Raw genomic sequence first — 22,404 nt, 5'->3', positions numbered from 1 at the left:
GAAGTAACTTTGATGTCTCTGTGTTTGTGAAGGATCTGATGAGAGAACTTGATCATAAAGAAGAAGTCATTAAATCGCTGCAGGACACAGCAGAGCAGATGCTGCTTCAAAATCATCCTGCAAGATCCACTATTGAGGTTAGTATTTAGAGTGATTCTGACATTGGCTGTAGTGTTCTGGCCTGCAGGTTCCTGTGGTGAACAGGTGCAATGTGCCCTAGTGCAGCTGAAGTTATTCCAGTACATGTTTCTGCTGAAGATGACGTTTTTGTCTTGCATGTCTTTGTTTACTTAATATACTGTTCCTTTTTACTAACCTGCATTTGGAGTAATACATATATGGTTCTCTTGCTGTTCTTTTTCTTATTACCTGCTTTTTTCATATTTGCCATATAATTATGTATACAGTTTTGTTGTCAGTCTAGCCTAAATTTTTTGTGCAATTTATTTTCAGGCCTACAAAGCTGCTATGCAGACTCAGTGGAACTGGATTTTACAGCTCTGCAGCTGTGTAGAACAACACATACGACAGAACACTGCCTACTTTGAGGTATTTTATCAGTGCAAGTGCAGTTTTATTTGCTGCATAAATGAGCCGGCCATAGACGGTTCAAATCTTGGCCAGTTCAGCAGGGACCAGCCAAGATTCAAACCATGTATGGGCATGCTGATTGTACCAAAGTTGATCCATCAATCGACTTGGGTACAATCACGTGTCAGACTTATAGGATGTGATTATTGCCAGCAGCTATAGCCAATAGCAATAGTCACTGTGTTCTCCCGGCAGGGATGGCTCCACTCCCCCCCCCCCACCCCCCCCCACAGGAGAACACAATAGCTCCACAGGTGGGATTCCCCCATCAACACTGACTGTGTTGGAGGGAGAATCAAGTGATTTTCTTTCCTGCAACCCCTGGTTGCAGGAAAGAAAATCATATCATCTATGGCCCGCCTTAGTGTGTGCAGCACACTTTCTACATAATCCAGTTATTTGAAAAAGTCTATGACCCTTTATGCTTTCTTGTAGAAAGTCCTTTAAGAATATGCTATGCATGCTCATGTTAAGATGCAGTTCCTCAATTTGTTAACATGGAAATATAATAACCTTTTAATACTGTTCCTTTATAGTAGCCCTGCCTGTTATGACTAAGCTACTCCCAAATCCATGTAAATCACACTCAGAACCTCCCAATTTTTTTCTGCTAAAACTCTTCCTTGCCACATGGACATTTTTGTGACAACTTGACAGTTTGCACCATTGCATTCCTGTTTGATGATTATCTTTGACATTTTTTTTTTGAAAATGGTAATTCCTAGAAATTATGTGTTTTGGAGGAATCAAGTATACATTTCATTCCATCATTTTGCTTATCTTGTTATTGTAAGTGTAAAAGTTATATAGTCCTCCTATGATTTTTCCTTCCATGATATTTCCTTACTTTCCTAAATGCTAGAAATGATAACTGATTTAAAACTTGCACAAGCTCTAATTCATTGCTCCTTTTCAAAATCATTTTCCTAAAGGAAATCTGTCGGCCTCAAAAACCATATGAACTGACACTTATTCTAAAGGGCATGCATCTGCAAATGCCTGTATGCCAACCATGGACAATGGATACCTGAACCATGGGCAGTGTTTTATGGAAACAACAACTAGGTTTAATGGGCAATGACTGTTACTGGACCCCCCTGTATCTTGCATCTTACTATTTGTTGGCGAATGTGACCATAAAAGTAATAGGCTAATAGTAGTTTGCTTGGTTGGAATGGAATACAAGAACTCAGCAATGAAAGGCAGAAGGTGGTGGTCATTTAGCAACTCTGTGTACTCTGCTGTGTCCCCCCCTCAAAAAAAGGATTTTGTTCAGAATATTTGCAAAACACTTTAGGCTGATCAGCTGCTTTAAAGCTGATTCCAAACTTGCAAGACAAATACTTAGGTCTCTATAATATACATAACAGCAAATATATTGCCAGTTGGGTAAATTGACATTACTGGAGAGGCCAATTCCATAATAAGGTGTAGTTTGATATTATTTTGTTTAAAATAATGTTAATTTATTTTGCTTTTGCACTGTGTTAGTATTTCAATGATGCCAAAGAAGCCACTAATTATCTGAAGACCCTAAAAGATGGCATACTGAGGAAATATAGCTGTGACAAATCGACCAGCGTACACAAGCTAGAAGACCTAGTGCAAGAATCTATGGTAACTATAAATGCAATTTACTTTTATAGTTTGAAAACCAAAAAATGTTGGCACCTGCAGACTACCAGCTGTTACCATAACAGCAGGTAGCATGTTAACTCCGTATTTATGTGTTAAACCAGAGATCTACTAATGCAAAGGGACATTGTAAGAATTTAATGAATTAAACAATTAGTGTCAAGTCTTAATGGAATGTGGGAAGGGAAAATTTTACTCAGCATGACTAACAGTGCCTTTTCTTTTTAATAATTTAGGAAGAAAAAGAACAGCTTTTGCAGTACAAGAGCACCATCGCCAACGTTGTGGGGAAGGCAAAGTCAGTAGTGCAGCTGAAACCACGAAATCCAGAAAATCCACTAAAATCTTCAATCCCTATCAGATCTATTTGTGATTATAGGCAAATCGAGGTCAGTATGATCAGTATCACTTTGAACATGTATGAACTGTATTTATGGCTAGAGTCTCCAAACTTTTCAGTACACAGGCCACATTGAAAATTGTACATATACTTGCTGGCCAAAAAAAAAATCAGTTTTATTAATGATTTCCCCCTACACCCGGAATTTACATTCAGGTGAGCCCATCAGAATTCCCCCTTACATTTATGTGTGCCCAGCACACTCTTACATTCAGGAGTGCCTATCAGATTCCCCCCTTAAAGCCTAGGTTACTCAGAGATCAAAAAACAAAAATCAGCACAAAGAACATTACTTACAATCAGTAGGATGTTTCCCTTTTGCTGCTGATTTCTCTGTTAATCAAAATTCTCCTCCATCTATCCCCCCTCTGCTCCCTCTACTATGATTTTTTAGTGCTGCAGGGGTTAATAGAGCTGACAAAGCTGTGACAGGCACTTATCCAAAGTGCCCAACTATGCCTGCCCTTTCTGCTCAGCTCCTCCATTCATAATGTTAAAGAAAAAAATCAGCAAACAGTGCCTTATGTTGTAAAAATGCAAGGTACTGCCCCCCTCCGCTGCCGGTGGCGTTTGCTTATAAAATATGAATATATATTGAACAGCTCCATCTCTCAAATATCATACCAAGGCATCTCCAAATTGGATGAATAAAGATTGCTAAGGCATGACCACATCTGTTACAAATAGCACTGTCATGAAGACCCACTCTTTTATACCTCCTATTGACAATCAAAAGCTGAGTTACTCTCTGAGAGGCTAAAAGAGGGTATCGTCTTTAATAACTTTGATGTTGAAAACTGTTAGATGATTTAACTCTCCAGAATCTATCAAGAAGCTGAATTATTACTTTTGGATGCACTGATTCTTTACCAAGGACAGTTGTGGGCCTAGAAAAGAGACCCCCAATTATATCTTAATATCCAGGAAGAAAAAAAGGGATCATGTGCTTTTTAAAGGTGACATTTTTTTTAAAAGCATCAGTCTAAATTTTAATATCTAATTTTTTTTCTGTGCCTACCTTATTATCTTATTGTCAGCTGATCATCATGTCTTGTTTTTTTTTTTTTTAGTTGCTAATTTATGTCTTTAGTGCATGACACTACCTGATTATTTTATAAGCAAGTTCTTAGACTTGTGAGAATCTTAGTTTCATTATAACTGTCAGGTATTTCTTAAAATATTGCTTTTCATAATATACAACTCAGCAAGGCATGTCATTGCTTGAAATGTTTACCACACAAAGCACTGTAAATATATTGTATGTCACCTAGATTTGACGCTCAGATTTGTTTTCTTGCTTACACTGAGTAGGCAGTATGCTGTAAGTTTTAACAGATCCGTAGGAGGACTGTCTTTTAGTTTTATCTGAATACATATTCCTTTAAAACCGATGGAATCTTAACAAATGACACAGAACTACATAAAAAAAATGTTGAAGGGTGCTATAAGAAAACTGCAGTAGTTTGTAACGCTGAGTGTACAGCTTCCAGAGAGCCCAAGTTACACTGCTGTTTGCAGTGTCATCTGCTTGGGGAAACGCTTATCAAAGTATATCATTCCTACTTCTGGAGTGCTTACCAGTTTTGGAGCAGTGTTGAAACATGCAAGAAATATAAATATGGTGTCTCAGCATAATAGTGTGATCTGGTAGCCTTTTATTTAATACAGGTACTTATATAGCACAATCACTTTGCGCATATATATTGTACATTCCCCTCAGTCTTAAGGTCCCTAACTCACATACATATACTAGGGGCAGTTTAGACAGCTGTCAATTAACCTACTAGCATGCCTTTGGAGAGTGGGAGGAAACATGCAAACTCAAGACACAGTAAGAACATGCAGACTCCATGCAGCTATCTCTGTCGCTGGAATTTGAACCGACGACCCTAGAGCTGCTAGGTGGAAGTGCTAACCACTTACCACTGTGCTGTTAGTGAAAGTAAAATAAAAAAAGACGAGTCTAAAATCAGTAGAGGGATAAAAAAACAATAGCAATCAATAAATGAAGTATGTAAAGTCTTCTCTTTTATGTCTAGATTACTATCTACAAAGATGATGAATGTGTACTGGGCAGCAATTCACATCGGGGAAAGTGGAAAGTGATCAGTCCAACTGGTAATGAGGCTATGGTCCCTTCTGTGTGCTTTACAGTGCCAGCACCAAACAAAGAGGCTATAGATGCTGCAAACAGGTAAGAGCTACTATACAACCTGAAAATATAATGAAGAAACTTAAAAATATGTTAGTAGTCAAGGCAATGTCTCACTTTGGAAAGCTTAAAACTGCTTACTTTGGCAAACTCCTAAACAAATACAAACCTCTTGCAGGGACTCAGTTTGGTATTTTTGCCTAATCCCTGCTTTAAATTGTGAGTTTTAAATGAATAACCCATTGTCAGACAGATATATATTGTGTGTTGCACAATACCCAGTGGCTAGTAATTAATGGAAATAAGCAGAATGTTATATGTGCACCTACATGCAATGCAGTTACACTTGTTTGTACAAATAGTGTTTCATCAGTGAGGGTTTCTATTACATGCATACAAATATCAAAGATGGCTGTAAACAGCTTCTGAACCAGTTGCTTACATGCTAACTTTACAATCTCTAAATTGTTAAACCTGTGACTGACCACATGACCTTTGGAAAATCTGATCAGTTCCATTACTGTTCTTACTTCAGGATTGAACAAATGTATCAGAGTGTCCTCTCCCTGTGGCATGAATCTCACATCAACATGAAGAGCATGGTATCCTGGCATTACCTGATGAGTGAAATTGAGGCTATGCGGGCCAGCAAGGTTTCTTCGGTAAGCGCCACTCTCATCTTTACAGACTCAAAAGTTGACATTGAGAGGCTGATTTACTAAAGGAGTTTAGAATCTTCAATAACAAATTTGTGTGAGTATTAACTTCAGTTATCACATCACGTGAAAAGCAAATTCTTGTTCACTTTGAATACCCAATCATTTGCAGTCACTTTTTACATGATTGGATAATTAAAGTGAATATTCACACAAATTTATGAGTGAAGATTCTTATCTGTTTTAGTAAATCAGCCTTATTATATGCTTGGATTTGTGAACAAGGTGGTGTGGGCATTTCTATACCTTTAAAGTAGGCTTATTACAACTACTTAGTGTATTCGGGTGAATTATACATTGGTTTTATAAAGACAAATTGGGCTTTCGTTTGGTGATAATTGGTACTGGATATCTCCTGTTTTTTTTTTCTTTATTATTATGAAAGGAAAATACACTAATCTTGATCTTTGACACTGACCTTTGACCCTGAACATGATCTTTGACCTCTAACCCTGGCCCTGACCTAGATCAAGCCCTGATCTAGAAATGGTCTCTGTATTTTTATTACTTTTTTTTTACACACACTTCTTTGTTTACACTTTTTCCTCTAGTAAGAAGAAGAAAAAAAAGCAGTGTATCTTTTTCTCCATTCAAGAGGAGAAAAAAATACAGGGGTGGGCTGAACAGTGACTGATCACTGTGATAGCCAATCCAGAGGCTATCACAGAAATCAGGTGATCCAGAAGCGGGCCTCCCAATTCCCGATCATTAGTATGGGACCCAGGGCTCTTGTTGAGAGCCCTGTCTCCATGCTGGGAGTGTGCTGTGCAGCCCAGTCTACATGCTGGGAGTGTGCTGTGCAGCACACGCTCCCAGCACAAACACAGGTATGCATATATGTGGCCCCATGGAAAAAGACCCACTTCCGTGAGGCCACATATACAGTGTGGAAAATAATTATTTGATCCCCTGTAGATTTTGTAAGTTTGCCCACTTACAAAGAAATGAAGGGTCTATAATTTTTATCAAAGGTGTATTTTAAATGATAGCGATAGAACATCATCCAAAAATCCAGAAAAAACATAAATGTTATAAATTGAGTTGCAGTCCAGTGAGTGAAATAAGTATTTGATCCCCAAGAAAAACATGACTTAGTACTTGGTGGAGCAACCCTCGTTGGCAAGCACATTTGTAAAACGTTTCTTGTAGTTAGTGACCAGGTTTGCACACATTTCAGGAGGACTTTTGGTCCACTCTCCTTTACAGATCTCAAAATCCTTAATGTTTCTTGGCTGTCACCTTGCAACTCAAAGTTGCAGCTCCCTCTGTAAATGTTCTATAGGATTAAGGTTTGGAGACTGGCTAGGCCACTCCATGGCCTTCATCTGCTTCTTCTTCAGCCACTCCTTTGTTGCCTTGGCGGTATGTTTTGGGTCATTGTCATGCTGAAAGGCCCATCCATGACCCATCTTCAGTGTTCTGGGAGGAAGGTTCTCATCCAAGATTTTCCAATACATGGCCCCATCTATTGGCCCATCAATGCGGCAAAATCGGCCGGTACCTTTAGCAGAGAAACAGCCTCAAAGCATATTGTTTCCACTACTGTGCTTGACTGTAGGGATGGGGTTCTTAGGGTCATAGTTAGCATTGTTCTTCCTTCAAACAAAAGCTTAACTTGATACTTATGATTATATGTTTTTATGGCCCTTTTGGCCCATTTAAAATCTTTTCTGTGTCATCTGTCTGGTTTTCAGATGAATTTATATATTTCTACTTTACATTGCAGATTAAAACCTTGCTGCCCGGAGAGCATCAGCAAGTAATGGGCAATCTGAAAACCCGTTTTGAAGAATTTCTAGAAGACAGCCAGGAGTCGAAGATGTTCTCTGTCTCTGACATATCTCAGCTAGAAAGGGAAGTGAATGTCTGCAAATTGTACTATGAGGAGCTGCTGAAATCTGCAGAAAGAGGTGATTACAGATACATAAATACGTGCAATCAAACTGACCATTGCTCTAGCAGTGACATACTCTATAAACAAAATCTTGTTTATTTCTACAACTACATTTTGAGATGTCTCAATGAATTACACAAAAAAATAAGCTGTTTTTGTATTGGGCATGTCCCAGTGATATAGAATAACAGGTCCCAGCATTTCATATCATCATATAGGTGGCAGGGTAATCTGGCTTTTGTATGTAGTATGTTCCAGCTTCAGCCTCCCTTATATATGTTTGTTTGTTGTATTCTCTTAATCACTACTGAGAATAGCTTGTGAAATAAATAGTGTTTCTTTCAAGACATAGTTTTGACATGTCTTTTTGTTTCAGTCCACCCTTACTCCTCTAGTAAGTTTATTTCAAAATTAGAGTAAACACTGAAAAATAAAAATGTTTTATTGAAAAAGAACTGTATTCAAAATGTAAAGTGGTTCTAAAGGCTCAAGGTAAAAAAAAACTTCTCTGTGCAGCAGCCATTGGCTTCCGCTGCTGTCAATCACAGCCAATGAGCCAATAAGGAGAGAGAGGGGGCGGAGGCAAGCCACGGCTCTGTGTGTGAATGTACGCACAGAGCAGCAGCTCAGGAGCAAGCATGCTCATGTGCCCCCAGAGCAAGCTGCTTGCTCTGGGGGCAAGAAGCTACACACATACACATGACAACCACTGTCACTCAGGTGTGCTCAGCACTGTGGGCAGTGTGAGAAAGAGATAATCATTAGGTTCATGGATACAGATCTTCTGAATATCTTCTGAATAACTTGCTCCAGTCAAAATCATTTGGGTAAAGCCCTTGTTTTGGAAGCTGGAATTATTGGATATTAGAGATATTTTTGATATATATGGCTTATATTACTAAAAACGAATAGGCTGTTCGGTTTGAAAAGTGAATTTTCAGCACAAATTCCCTTGCGAAGTAAACAACCTCTTTTCCTTTAGAAAATCAACACACTAAAATTTGCACACTACACACAGTATGTACTGTAGAGATGTAGATGTTTGTTTGTGCTTGCAGTATATAACCTTTTAAATTCCAGTGAAAAGTTTTAACACATTTAGTAAAAATTGCTATCCTGCCTGATTATGTGCAGATTTTTTTAAGCCTAAAAATACAGCTTTGTTTAAGCTCCCTGGTGGTATGATTATGTCAGATTTTTGATGCTCAAAGCGGTACAATATTTTGCATGGAAATTTGGCGTTTTATATTGTAGGCCTGTAATTCTTAGGAATAACTCAAATATAACTTAAATCTGTCCAAACAAGAGTCTAGTAGACATCCCAGGTATGATAAAGTTTGAAACACGAAATCATAAATTATAATATAATAAATAACTATAAATAATTATAACAAATAATAATATGATAATAAAATGTATTCAATAATGTAATCAAATCAAAAACACTGAAATTTGCTCAGTTGCAGAATTGTCGCTGTCGTTACTTTTAGTGTTTGATGACAAATTTCCCCACAAATCACTATCACTCGATTCTGCAAGTGATTCTAATTTACTATCACTGTTTTCTAGCTGATCTTAAACCGCTTTTGACGTAAAGGGACACTTTTTGTTTGCTATGGACATTCTCAAGTTTCCAGGCAGAAAGAACAGTATATATAAACTGCATGCAGGGCACTGGACAAAGCATTAGGGCCAAAAGGGATGTGAAATAATTTGATACAGTAATGTAATCTGTAAGATTACAGTGTACTGTAATTTACAGTGCATTGTGTGTTTTTTACTTTTTGAATTTGGCGCCAGGCTCCGTCCCCGTGTGCTGCGACGCTCGCTGGGAACGAAGCCCGGCACTGTGATAGATCGAGCGGAGGACGACTCGCACACACAGCGGGGAGACATCGCAGGATACTGGGGACAAGGTAAGTAACTTTGTCTGGATCCTGTGATGCCATCCCGAGTGTGGCTCGGGGTTACCGCATTTGGTACTGAAAATTCAGCCCGAGCCACACCCAGGAATACCGCCAGGGAGGTTAAAGGCACATCATAAAAATATAGTGACAACTTATACATTGGTCCCTGCTAAATGCTGTACTGCTTTTAGAAACAACTAGAAACTAGATACCAATATTTATCTATATTCATGTGCAGATTTTTATTTATAATATTAAAATAAATTAGTTTAGTACGGAGTGCCAGTGTTCATATGGTATATCACTGTAACATTTTTCATTTAACAGAGGAGCAAGAAGAATCTATTTACAACCTTTACACTTCTGAGATTCGGAACTTTCGACTTAGATTGGAGAGCATTGAGGAACGTCTCATTCGACAAATCAGAACTCCATTGGACAGGGATGATCTTCATGAAAGTGCAATGAGGATTTCTGAACAGGAGGTATGGCAGGGCTCATTAAAGTATATGTTATATAGACATGACATGACAGCACTGCCATGTTCTGAAAAAGGTACTGAAATATTTCAGCAGTCATCCAGTAATCAGTGAACAATAAATTAGGAATCTATGTGGGAATTAGGATTATCGGGGGCCACTTGATCTTTAGAGTTGAATATGTTTGTATGGGTAGAATAAACAGTACAACAGAAATACAGTTGACCTATCACTTATAGGAAAGTGGCAACGAGCGTGCCACATGGCTATTGCCTTGCGCTCAAAGGTTTCATAAATAGGCTTGGGTTCAATTTATGTCAAACCATAGTAGATCAGGAGGTAAAGAGAATGGGGAAAGAAAGATAAAGGCAGAAAGGGTTGGAGAGGGAGGAAATGGAGGTGGGGGGTCTGCTGGGAGAGCCTGGGATGGAAAGACAGTAATTTGGTAAATGAAGGATAACCCTATATCTTTAGGGAAAAAAGGTGTGGTGGTGGCGGAGCTGGGCTCGGAGGGACAGGGAGCATGCCAGCCAGGGTATCTGAGGAAGAGAAGTGTACACTTGATCTTTAAACATTGATGTGGTCATTAATACTGAGCATACCATTGACATGTCCAGATCTAGTTGTGACCCACTAAGTATTCAGACCAAGTAAATTCATATTAATCATGTCATATCATACTGAATATTGGTCGTATTACTTTATAACCACTGACTAACTCCGAGACTGTACTTTAGTACAATACAAATATTACTTGTACCAGAAACAGGAATGCCGCACACTAGGCACAAAATTTTCACAAAGAATCATTCTTTGAGAAAGCAATGTGCCTAGCACAAAATCTGTCAGAACAGAACTTATTCCTGCTGCCTATTTTAATTAAGGAAGAATACTATTGTCATTGTGGTGCAATCCTGTTGCTGGAACAAATGATTGCTGCGGTGGAGACAAGACGAGCCAGCACCTGGGATATCGTTGTGGAGTATGGAGCCTGATCTCACTTGGAGCAGCACGTAAAATATTTGACAATACAAATATAAGTTGTAAGAAACAAAAAGTGCAAATATGTATTTAAAAAACAAACAAAAGTGCTATAGTGCTGTGCAAATATTCTTCAAAACAGTGTTGGAGGTCTTCAACAAAGTGTTCCAGTGATCCACCACCACCACACCAGAGAACTGACCAACCATACACAACCACCCCACTACAGGTAAGTCATGTAATGCATGTTATCATCAAGAGATCCACAGCGGCTCTGGAATTCCTCCATGCTTGGTATCACCAGGAGTCACCCCTCCTCAGCAGCTTTATCCACTGCTCCTCTCATCAAAATAAAGGTGTGCTCGCAGATATCGCATACAGGAGTCATGTGAAAAACAAGGAGGATTCACCATAGTGTAAAGTCTTTAACTTTTAAACTGGACTGTTCTAGTTGCTATTTCCACCATATAATTATCAGCATTACAAATAGTAACTAGGAACTATGTTATCAAAATGCTTTGTAATACAGTTTTAAGATTTATTTTTGTTATCACAATCACAGCATTACGTGTTACCTTTAATGAAAGTTATACAGAGGAGTGTATTAAAAGGTGTTTGTTTTTGTCTCTACAGAAAGTGAAGAAGGAGTTGGATCATCTGAAAGTAGATTTATCAGCAATTTCAGAGAAATGTGAGGAGTTCTTTAGCCAGGCTGCTGCCTCTCCATCGATTGGAGCTTTACAGGGAGAACTGAATGCAGTTATCCAGTATATGAACACGCTGTATTCCATGTCTTCCATCTACCTGGAAAAGTATGTGACCTAGTTTAAGTTTATACAACACCATGCTGTTTATTTCTGGTTTAAGTAGATGGCTTGCAAATTGTTGTGATCAGGAAAGATCCTTGTTGGTTGCTGTCATTTTGTGTACTTACCCTTTCCTGCTGTGGAAAGCAGTGAGCACCATCAAGCTTTCAGGGTAGGGAAATTTATTCCTGACAGAAAATAAAGACAACAGATTGACATTTATTAGTGATCTGAATATACTCCCAGGGCTTTTTTTTCTGAGAAAAATGAGTCTGCCAAAAAAATTAAGCCTAGCTGACTTGTGTTAGATTTATGAGCCAATGGTTTCTACTGAGGTCACCCACTAGACATTGTGATAGTCCCTTAATTGCACCTGAAATTTGCAGGATCAGTCAGGGATCTTATAATGATATGCACACTTTCAGCACTGTGAGCTAGCTAAGTAGGAAATAGTAGAAATCCCAGGATAAAGACCACTGTTTATTGTTGATAACATAATTAATTTGAAGTTGCACAATATGGCATATTATTGTGTTCAGAGAAACTATAAAAAATTTTTATTGATAGAGCCAACTAAAAAGCACAGAATAAAACCAAAGCAAGTAATGAAAAATGAGATACATAAATGAAAATATTAATGTTTGTTTCTGCTTTCCTAACCTAGATTAAAGACAATAAATCTGGTGCTAAAGAACACACAAGGAGCTGAGACTCTAGTGAAGACGTATGAGACCAAACTTTATGAAGAGGACGTGATTACAGCTGATAAAGTTGCAATTGATAGACTGGTTGCCACCCTAAAGGTAAGTAGTACCTTCCTCACATACTAAGAAACATACCCAAAGGTAGACACAAATTATTTGTGCAATATGACATTTGTATACCAACCTGCTGTGTGAATTATTACAAAGCACCATATGGTGTATAGGACAAAGTTGAAGCAGCCCATGTTAATAATAGTCACAATAACTGAATGTTGACTGTGGTTGCACAGGTGACAGTCATTTGCACCTGAATGGAGCTGATTTACTAAAAGAAAGGGAATTTTCCCCCAGCATAGTGAATGAGGTGAAACTGCTTCATCCAATCATGTGCAAGTAAAAATACTCTTGCAAAGCGAACAGCTTATTTGCCTTTAGCAAATCAACCCCAATGTCTCCCTCAACTGATCCAAAAGACTACTTACCAAAACAATTCTTGCAATCCACACTAACTCCTACCAGGAAGAATGCCCTCCAAATTTGTGTCTAATCAATGCTTCTGGGTAACCTTCTGAAAGCATTAATATACAGACTTGTTGCTGATATTTTAAATGAATCCACTATATACAGTATTTATTATTATTATTATAGTGCAGTTCTTTGTTTTGTTTTGTTTCTTTGTTTTGTCACATCATACTGGTTCTTCTAATGAAGACCGCTTTACCACAGTTTTTCATTTTTAATGTTTTTATTGAAGCAATGGAGATCAGAGGTTGATGAGAAAAGAGAGGTGTTTCATGCATTGGAAGATGGACTACAGAAAGCCAAAGCCATCAGCGATCAAATGTTCAAAGTACACAAGGAACGGGATCTCGACTTTGATTGGCACAAAGAAAAGGCGGACCAAATTGCAGAGAGGTGGCAGAATGTACATTCCCAGATTGAAAACAGGTTTGTTGTCTGTCCCTCTTAGTTAAAGTGATTGTAAGGGTTCGTTTTTTATTTCAAATAACAAATATATCATACTTACCTCCACTGTGCAGCTCGTTTTGCACAGAGTGGCCCAGAACCTTCTCTTCTGGGGTCCTCCGGCGGCTCTCGCGGCTCCTCCCCGCATCAGATAACCCCCTCGGGGAAGCGCTTCCCTGAGGGGGTTACCTTGTGGGCGCGCTCCCGAGTCCAGCATTCGGCGGCCATAGCCGCCGAATGTATAACTTGGCCCCGCTCCCCGGCGCCTGCGTCATTGGATTTGATTGACAGCAGTGGGAAGCCTATGGCTGCGCTGCTATCAATCTAGGGGGCACTGCTGTTTTGGAAAAAATATCTATACACAGATATATCTGTATATATATATATATATATATACAGATATATAGATACAGTATATCTATATAGATATATATGATATACAGATATATATATATATATATATACACACAGTGGATATAAAAATTCCACACACCTGTCAGGTTTCTATGATGTAAAAAAATTAGACAAAGATGAATCATTTCAGAACTTTTTCTACCTTTAGGCTCGGTTCACACAGGGACGACTTGTCAGGCGACCTAGTCGCCTGACAAGTCGCCTCCCGTTCTGTGCAATGGAACCGTTCTAAGGGGAGCGACGCAAGTCGCTCCGACTTAGAAAAAGGTTCTTGTACGACTTTGGGGGCGACTTAGGGTGACTTGCATAGACTTCTATACAGAAGTCGTTTTGCAAGTCGCCCGGGCAGTCGTGTGCAGATCGCCTCGGTGAGGCGACCTGCAAGTCGTGCCGCCTCTGGTGTGAACCGAGGCTAAATGTGACCTATAAACTGTACAACTCAGTTGAACAACAAACTGAAATCTTTTTGAGGGAGGGAAATAAAAAAATAATATGGTTGCATAAATGTACACACTCTTAAACTAATACTTTGTTGAAGCACCTTTTGATTTTATTACAGAATTCAGTCTTTTTGGGTATCAGTCTATTAGCATGGCACATCATGACCTGGCAATATTTGCCCACTCTTCTTTACAAAAACACTCCAAATCTGTCAGATTGCGAGGGCATCTTCTGTGTACAGCCCTCTTCAGATCACCCCACAGATTTGGCTGGGCCATTCCAAAACTTTAATCTTCTTCTGGTGAAGACATTCCTTTGTTGATTTGGATGCATGCTTTGGGTCATTGTCATGCTGAAAGATGAAGTTCCTCTTAATTTTCAGCTTTCTAGCAGAAGCCTGAAGGTTTTGTGCCAATGTTGACTGGTATTTGGAACTGTTCATAATTCCCTCTACCTTGAATAAGGCCCCTGTTCCAGCTGGAGAAAAATAGCCCCAAACCATGATGCTGCCACCACCATGCTTCACTGTGGGTATGGTGTTCTTTTGGTGATGTGCAGTGTTGTTTTTGCGCCAATCATATCTTTTGGAATTATGACCAAAAAGTTCAACCTTGGTTTCATCAGACCATAACACATTTTCCCACCTGCCTTTGGGAGACTTCAGATGTGTTTTTGCAAAATTTAGCTGGGCTTGGATGTTTTTCTTCATAAGAAAAGGCTTCCGTCTTTCCACTCTACCCCATAGCCCAGACGTGAAGAATACAGTAGATTGTTGTCACATGTACCACACAGCCAGTACTTGCCAGATATTCCTGCAGCTCATTTAATGTTGCTATAGGCCTCTTGGCAGCCTCCCTGACTAGTTTTCTTCTCGTCTTTTCATTAATTTTGGAGAGACGTCCAGTTCTTGGTAATGTCACCATTGTGCCATATTTTCTCCACTTGATGAAGACTGTCTTCACTGTGTTCCATGGTATATCTAATGCCTTGGAAATTCTTTTTTACCCTTCTCCTGACTGATACCTTTTAACAAAGAGATCCCTCTGATGCTTTGGATGCTCTCTGCAGACCATGGCTTTTGCTGTAGGATGTGACTAAGAAAATGTCAAGAAAGACCTACTAGAACAGCTGAACTTTTTGGGGGGTTAATCAGAGACACTTTATGTGATGGCAGGTGTGTACTGACTATTTAACATGAGTTTGAATGTGATTGCTTAATTCTGAACACATCTACATCCCCAGTTATAAGAGGGTGTGCACACTTATGCAAACATGTTTTATTTTTTTATTTTAACTTCCTTCCACCTAAAAGATTGCACAGTTTATAGGTCACATTAAAGGTGGAAAAAGTTCTGAAATTATATATCTTTGTCTCATTTTTTTTTTTTTTTACATCACAGAAACCTGACATTTTAACAGGGGTGTGTAGACTTTTTATATCTCCACTATATATATATGCCTCACAGGCTGAAGTGTTTTTTTTCCTGCAACAAGATGTGTTTTTTTTTTGTTTTATTTATTAAGTTGTTTTTTTCTTTATTTTCAAATGATACCAGTAGGTGGCAAGCCACAGTGGAAAAAAAAGAGAGGCTTATTCTAACATAACAATGTTGATGGATAGGTGGTCATTTGGCCATTATCCAATTTGTTCTAGGGGAGGAGGAGGAAGCAAGAAGACATCCCTGAGCCATTTTATTATAAGATCTCATAATAGCAGAGCAGAACAGATCCTATAAAAGGAAATCCAAGATGTGTTATTTCCTTCAAGATCAGTTGCCCAGTGTTCTCTATCTGGCTGAAATCATATGGATCTCATAAATATCTTTTGCAGTTTCATTAATACTAGCAGTGGCTGCCTGTGTCAGATTTGGCTGTGTTGTGTGGATAGAATGCAGAATATGCATACATATTTAACATTTATGCATGATACATCAGGGTTGATGTACTAAAGGCAAATAAACTGTTCACTTTGCAAGGGAAATTTTCCCCAGAGCGTAGTGAAGGAAGTGAAGCTCTGCTGACCTCATCAAATTACATGAGAGCAAAAATACTGTTTTTTTTTTCATTTTCCTTGCATGTTATTGGGTATTATTTGCAAAGTGAAATGTCATTACATTCGATAAGCACTGGGGAAAATTCCCTTCCAAAGTGCAACTTCCCTTCCCTTGCAAAGTGAACAGCTTTTTTGTCTTTAGTAAATAAATTCCGTCACATGTACATTTGTTTGTGCTTTTCTTTTAATAAAAAAAGGATACATAGTATTGATGCTCTCACAAGGTATCTCTATTTGATTTATAATAATATAAATGGGAATAATGCACGTTGTGTTACAGGTTGCGAGACTTGGATGGAATTAGCAAATCGCTGAAATACTATAAGGAATCGTACTTGACTCTTGACTCCTGGATTAGGCAAATAGAGGAAACACAAAGTAAGCTGCAAGACAGCATGTCTGACAGCAAGGCACTTTCTAAACAGCTAGACCAGCAGAAGGTGAGTTATAATGTCAGCAATTATTAGATGTACTAAATAAGAGACCATTGAAATAGGACCACATTATAACATTATCTTCAAATGGATTTACTTTAAAGAACTATTTAAAGTTGCTTGTGAGACTGGTGCCAAATATGCCATTATTTATACGCTGTAATTTCCACGTTAATCACTTCCTGCAAAAGGACGTACCCTTATGTCCTTGGGTTTCAGTGGTTCCACCAAGGCTGCAGCCGTGACCCTGGTGTCTTTCTTTAGAGCAGATGGTTCTCTATATAGTAAAAATTATTTGAGCAGCTATATAGCCTCTAGATCATTTTTACATGTGGAGGAAAGTGGTTCCAACCGATCTCTGTTTCATCAGATGCTTTTGAGGGCAGAGGGAAGATTTTGGGTCTAATAGACACCAAATCTCCTTGTAAAGAGTACCTGCCCATGCTATTACAGTGGATGATGTTCATCCCTTGTGATAGCAATACTGTAAAGTTGATTAAATAATAATAATATTATTTATAATAATAAAATATAAAAAATTACACAAGTTGCCCTCACTGCCTTTGACTTGTGCAGGAATTAGGCTATCATAATAGATTGCTCAATTATCACAGCGGCTGATGGGATATTTTGTGCTAGAATGTATAGTAATAAGATAAGCGATACACCGCTCCAGGTAGCACTTCCAAACTATCACCTCCCCCCGCTGAATAGGGTGCCGGCTCAGTAAGCATGATACATGTGAGAAAAAATTGTCTGGATGGCCGCACTCCAAATAAATATCTTTATTGAAAACATAGTCCATACAAACATTGGGATAAAAATCATTGACGCGTTTCACACCACTATTGCTGGTGCTTAATCATAGCCACTGATTTTGGCTATGATTAAGCACCAGCAATAGTGGTGTGAAATGCATTAGTGATTTTTATTCCGATGTTTGTATGGACTATGTTTTCAATAAAGGTATTTATTTGGAGTGCGGCCAGATAATTTTTGCTCATAAATAGTAATAAGATGTTCGTTGATGTAAGTAGTTTATAGCTAGTGGGCAGTGAAGAGTATACCATTTTTCCTAAAAAGTCTTTTGAAAAATTGATCTATCATTCTAACTAATGACTTAGCTCAACCTAAATCTATAATAATCAGCTGGTCACTCATCTCTGGACTATGCTGAGATCCATCAGTAGGAGTGCTAAGAGGAAAAATGGCTGGTCAATTTGTGCTTATATAAATTTTAATGCAGTGGCTAATACTAGCAAATCAGATACAAACTTGTCAGCATATATTTCCCCTCCTGCCATGTTGCAGCAGAAAGAGATGTCTGCGCTAGTCTCCAAAGTTACATGGTATGCATGAGGACAATATACATCTTACTGCTTTGGGAAAATGTTTATATGATATCTAATTTTGATTGCTGTTTATTAGAATTGTACTTTTGCTTCTGTGTCATTTGCCTTTTTGTATGTACAATACACCTATATGTATTTTTCTAATTTAATGTCATACATTATGCAGATGCTGATTTCAGAAATTGAGATGAAACAAAGCAAGGTGGATGAATGTCAGAAGTATTCGGAACAGTATTCTTTGGCTATAAAGGTATATGTGTATTTTTTCTGCAATGCTGTTAGTTCAGTCTCCTTCTGATTCCCAAGACATAATATTGCTTGTTCTATATTGACAGGATTATGAACTACAGCTAATGACATATAGAGCATTAGTGGATTCCCATCAAAAGTCTCCAATGAAGCGCAGAAGATTTCAGAGCTCTTCAGATGTTGTTGTACAGGAGGTAAGCTTTTTATGCAGATGCTAAAAAAACAATTTGAACACAATGAATCTACTAAATTTTAGTAACATCCTGTATTTTAATTGTAGTTGCTCCTCACACAAATTACACTCTAGGACTGTATATATTAAAACTTCCTGTCTCCTACAACTCTAAGGCTGGCCATACATTATGCAATTTTCTTTCCTTCAACCACTAGTTGAAGGAAGGAAATTCCCTGAATCCCTCCCACTGTGCTATTGTATTCTGTATATGAAATGCACTGCGCTAAAAGATTAAAATAACTTATAAATGTGTCAAACTTCATATGTCACCACATAAACTCTATGGATATATGTTCACCTTAAAATTAGGCTCTTATTACAAGGGCCAGTGAAGCCTCAAAACAATCTGAGACCTACGATGGCTGCTACAGGTGTTTATCCAATAATAAATGTTATTAATTAAAAGCATGAATTGCACTCACTCAGGAAACCTAACAGAAGCTGGCAGATTACTCATGGACACCACTATCTCTTTCCTGGATAAGTGAAGCTCCACCCTACATGTTTTGTCATTGTGATGTCATCAGGGGCACCGCTATAGCCAGCGGCAGTGATCGTACAAAAAAAAATGCAGGCTGGTTGTACTGAAGTTGATCTATTGATCATCTTTAATATAACCAGCCTGCCCAAAGATGGATCACAATTCAGCTGTTTCCTGCTGAACAGGCCTAATTTTTATCTGACTACATACTGCGTAAGATAAGGAAAAGTCCCAATCCAGTGTACAGCAGCAACATGCAGGGATTATGTCATTCATTCAGTTGCTACATTTTGATAATACCACCTTTCATTCCTGATGACTGGTCTCTAGGTTAGTAGAGAGGGCACTCACTGATGATAGATACATTATCATATACTGTATCACATTGATATAATTCTTGTTTTGTAATTAAAAGTGACTTGTTCTGTTTTATTTTAGTACATGGATCTAAAGACCCGTTACAATGCTTTGATGACTTTAATTAACCAGTTTATTAAATTTTCTGGTGAAACCTTGAAGAGACTGGAAGAAGAAGAGGTACAAAAACAAAATGAAATAAATGGATTTATATTACATAATAAATTATCACTCTTTCCAAAAGAGCTATTTAAAATTCTAAGTATATAATTTTGTACAATATAACCTTTTTTCTTTTGTAAATGAAAAAGATCAGGTGTCCTTTATTTTCTTTATAACTGGACCTGTACAGTTATTATTGCACTGCCCCCTTGTTTGTATTCAGAGTATCAATCAGAAACCTAGCAGGATGCCTCTAATGTAGTACAATGCCTGGCAGCTGGCCATTATCGTGAGTGAAAGGATCATTTACTGCATTAGACAGTTTTTGCATTCATTTCTGTTGGCCATGTGCTGCATGTGTGGTGCAGTGCAAGGACGATAACGTTTGCATTAGAAGACCATATGACTATATTCTTTTTGATGTGTGGTAGGGTTGTGGAATTCTTTGCTGCATTACACCTACCAGACATACCACTGCAATTAAACCAAATTAATTTTCCATAGAACAGTCCAGCAGCATGGTGAGAGAAATACTGTTCTTTTTTGTTATTTTTGGTGCACTGTCATATAATACGTCAGTGTTGCTTGTTGCTCGCTTTATGGTGGAGGGTTACTATACTATTCTTCTGCATTCTGATAATTCCTTTTGATGTCTGTGTCATAGACTGAACAGTAGTGAATAGACTTACATAAAAGAGATACACAAGATAATCTTAATTTTGGAACACTGCCCTGAACTAGAAGTTGACCAGAATTTAGTTATGTTATGTTTTTCAATCACAAACATGTATCTACAGCAGGAGAACAAATTATATTCTGGAAGAAAATATGGTGATAAGAAATGTTCATTAAATACATATTGTGCTTAATTGTTATACCTAAACACTAGTTAAGACAGTAAGTATTCACACAATAAAGGGAAGGACTAGTCTGCCTTTGCATTAGCTTCAAATAATGACCTAACATGTAAAGGTTTATTAAAGTATGGCGTTTTCTTTGTTTATTCTCTGACCTGTTCCTTATATATTGTCAGCTTTGTGTTTTCTTGCATGTTCTGGTAAGTTGAATACAATGCTGGTCTTTTTCTGTTGACTGTCATTAACTCCTTGGACACTCTACATTTTGTTTATAATGCAATATTTATCTTGCTTTTGTGGAGTTGGGTATTTCAATTCTCTTTGCTCTCTTGATACTTCTTTGACACAGAAAGGTGGCTGAAAGCATCTGTTCCTTTTAATAGCCTAATCGTGGTAAGTTGCTACATATACTAAATAAACTTTTTTCCTATGCTATTATCTCTCTGAGCATAAAATACATTATTTGAATCCTCACTTTTTTTAATCTTTAAACTGTTTTTGATAAATTATCATTTGCAGTGATGTCCCACAAGTATCAATAAGGGGCTCCGTTTATTTCTAGTCCCATTAGCAATGATCTGAGGGAAGTAATATAAAGTAAGAAGTTTATTGATTTATTTCAAAACGGTCCTGACAAAATGGTACCATGAGCAGCTAAATAGGGAATGAAATATAATGCATAATGTAATAAGTATAAGGTATACTCTTCAGCTCTTCTTAGAGAGTCCCCTGTATATATGGACTGTGACTGGTAAAACAGACATAGAAAAATACTTTGGAATACTGATTAGTAAACTAAAGCCCCGTACACACAGGCAGAATGTCGGGAGACATTTGCCAGTGCAAAAAATACCGGCCGACATTCTGCCCGTTTGTATGTCGGTCGGTCTGTCTGACAGAAGTCAGCCGCCTTCTGTCAGACGTGCATGCTGGAAAACCAGCAGCCAACTGATTCCCGATCAGTGCTCTCAGCCAATAGCAGAGAGCGCTGATCGGAGTGTTCTTGTGGGGGGGCCGTCCCCCTGTCAGAACACAACAGCTCAGCGGGGGAGATCACTAGACTAATCTTACATGGTTAGTTCAGCGGCTCCCAACCAGAGCTGTCAGTTTTTGTTCCGGGCAAACCCGCGGGGTTGCCCAAAAAAAAACTGTAGTGTGTACCAGGCTTAAGCAGCACCAGTCAGTACCAGACATCTGCATAAACAAATGTTGGTATAATAAACCAAGAGCTTTAAAAACAAATAATGCAGGTATAGTTTTGTATATATTTAAGCAAACATCTTGAAATAACAAATGTATATGGAGTATAGTTTTGGAGAAGGACATAGAACCATAGATGATGTGAAGAGACTATGTAGGCAGCAAAAATTTGCGGAATCTGATAGAATCTGATAAGGATATGTTGAAAAAAATCTGGTCTTGTTTAATTTGGTTGAAAAGAGAATATTAATCAACGAAAAGTCATTATAGATGTGACTGGTTAACCTTGTAGTTGTATATGGGAAGAGTAGATTTTAGTTACCTCAAAAAACAAAGCCTGAATAGTGGACTTATTGATTACTTTAAATGGAAAAAAAAAAAGTAAAAATTACAAAAATCCAGAAACCATGAGCTGTATGTCAGTAATACATCACAATTAATTGTTAATTTTATAGCACACGTAAATAAAAACATGTAAAAAATCATGGTGAGTATTAACATTTCCCCAATCACAAATATATTCCAACCCTTTTGGCGTGTGATTCTGACAACTAGTAACACAAAAGGTTATAGGGTAATATGTTCTCATGACATCAGTCTCATTGGTAGAATAGAAAATATATATTACAGACTAAATCAATAAATAGTTGTAGACACAAACATCAAAAATCTAGCACAGAGCATCTGAAGATATAAACAAAGACAATGAGGGTCTTACATTCAGGCTAATACAGGAGGAGCAGGAATTGTGTGAATAACAATTTCTAATAACAGTGTCTAAAAGTGGATGTTTTAATAATCACCATCATTTTTAATAGGTTTCTATTTACATGTTCTATACAATTAATCTTATGACGTATTACTGACAGACGGCACGTGGTTTGTGGATTTTTGTCATTTCAAGTTTTTTTTTTTTGTTTAATGTGATTGGTCTGCAT

General features: G+C 37.9%; 1 protein-coding gene across 15 annotated transcripts in view; it reads left to right on the top strand.

The window, feature by feature from the left end:
• The window catches only part of DST (dystonin), a 690,079-nt gene that overhangs the window by 367,930 nt on the left and 299,745 nt on the right, over positions 1–22,404 (top strand). For all 15 annotated transcript variants that reach the window (XM_073626702.1, XM_073626693.1, XM_073626691.1 and 12 more), the window contains 15 exons: positions 33–137; positions 454–549; positions 2,083–2,208; positions 2,463–2,615; positions 4,666–4,820; positions 5,314–5,440; positions 7,221–7,404; positions 9,623–9,780; positions 11,389–11,567; positions 12,226–12,364; positions 13,020–13,213; positions 16,420–16,579; positions 18,092–18,175; positions 18,261–18,368; positions 19,329–19,427. In XM_073626702.1, the coding sequence (XP_073482803.1) occupies positions 33–137; positions 454–549; positions 2,083–2,208; positions 2,463–2,615; positions 4,666–4,820; positions 5,314–5,440; positions 7,221–7,404; positions 9,623–9,780; positions 11,389–11,567; positions 12,226–12,364; positions 13,020–13,213; positions 16,420–16,579; positions 18,092–18,175; positions 18,261–18,368; positions 19,329–19,427 (2,067 nt within the window). The remainder of the gene's footprint in view (positions 1–32; positions 138–453; positions 550–2,082; positions 2,209–2,462; positions 2,616–4,665; positions 4,821–5,313; positions 5,441–7,220; positions 7,405–9,622; positions 9,781–11,388; positions 11,568–12,225; positions 12,365–13,019; positions 13,214–16,419; positions 16,580–18,091; positions 18,176–18,260; positions 18,369–19,328; positions 19,428–22,404) is intronic.

This window comes from Aquarana catesbeiana, linkage group LG04 (genome assembly GCF_042186555.1).
Source record: "Aquarana catesbeiana isolate 2022-GZ linkage group LG04, ASM4218655v1, whole genome shotgun sequence".
Lineage (NCBI taxonomy): Eukaryota > Metazoa > Chordata > Amphibia > Anura > Ranidae > Aquarana > Aquarana catesbeiana.
The sequence above is the reverse complement of the archived record's forward strand: the minus strand, read 5'-3'. Positions and strand labels throughout refer to the sequence as shown.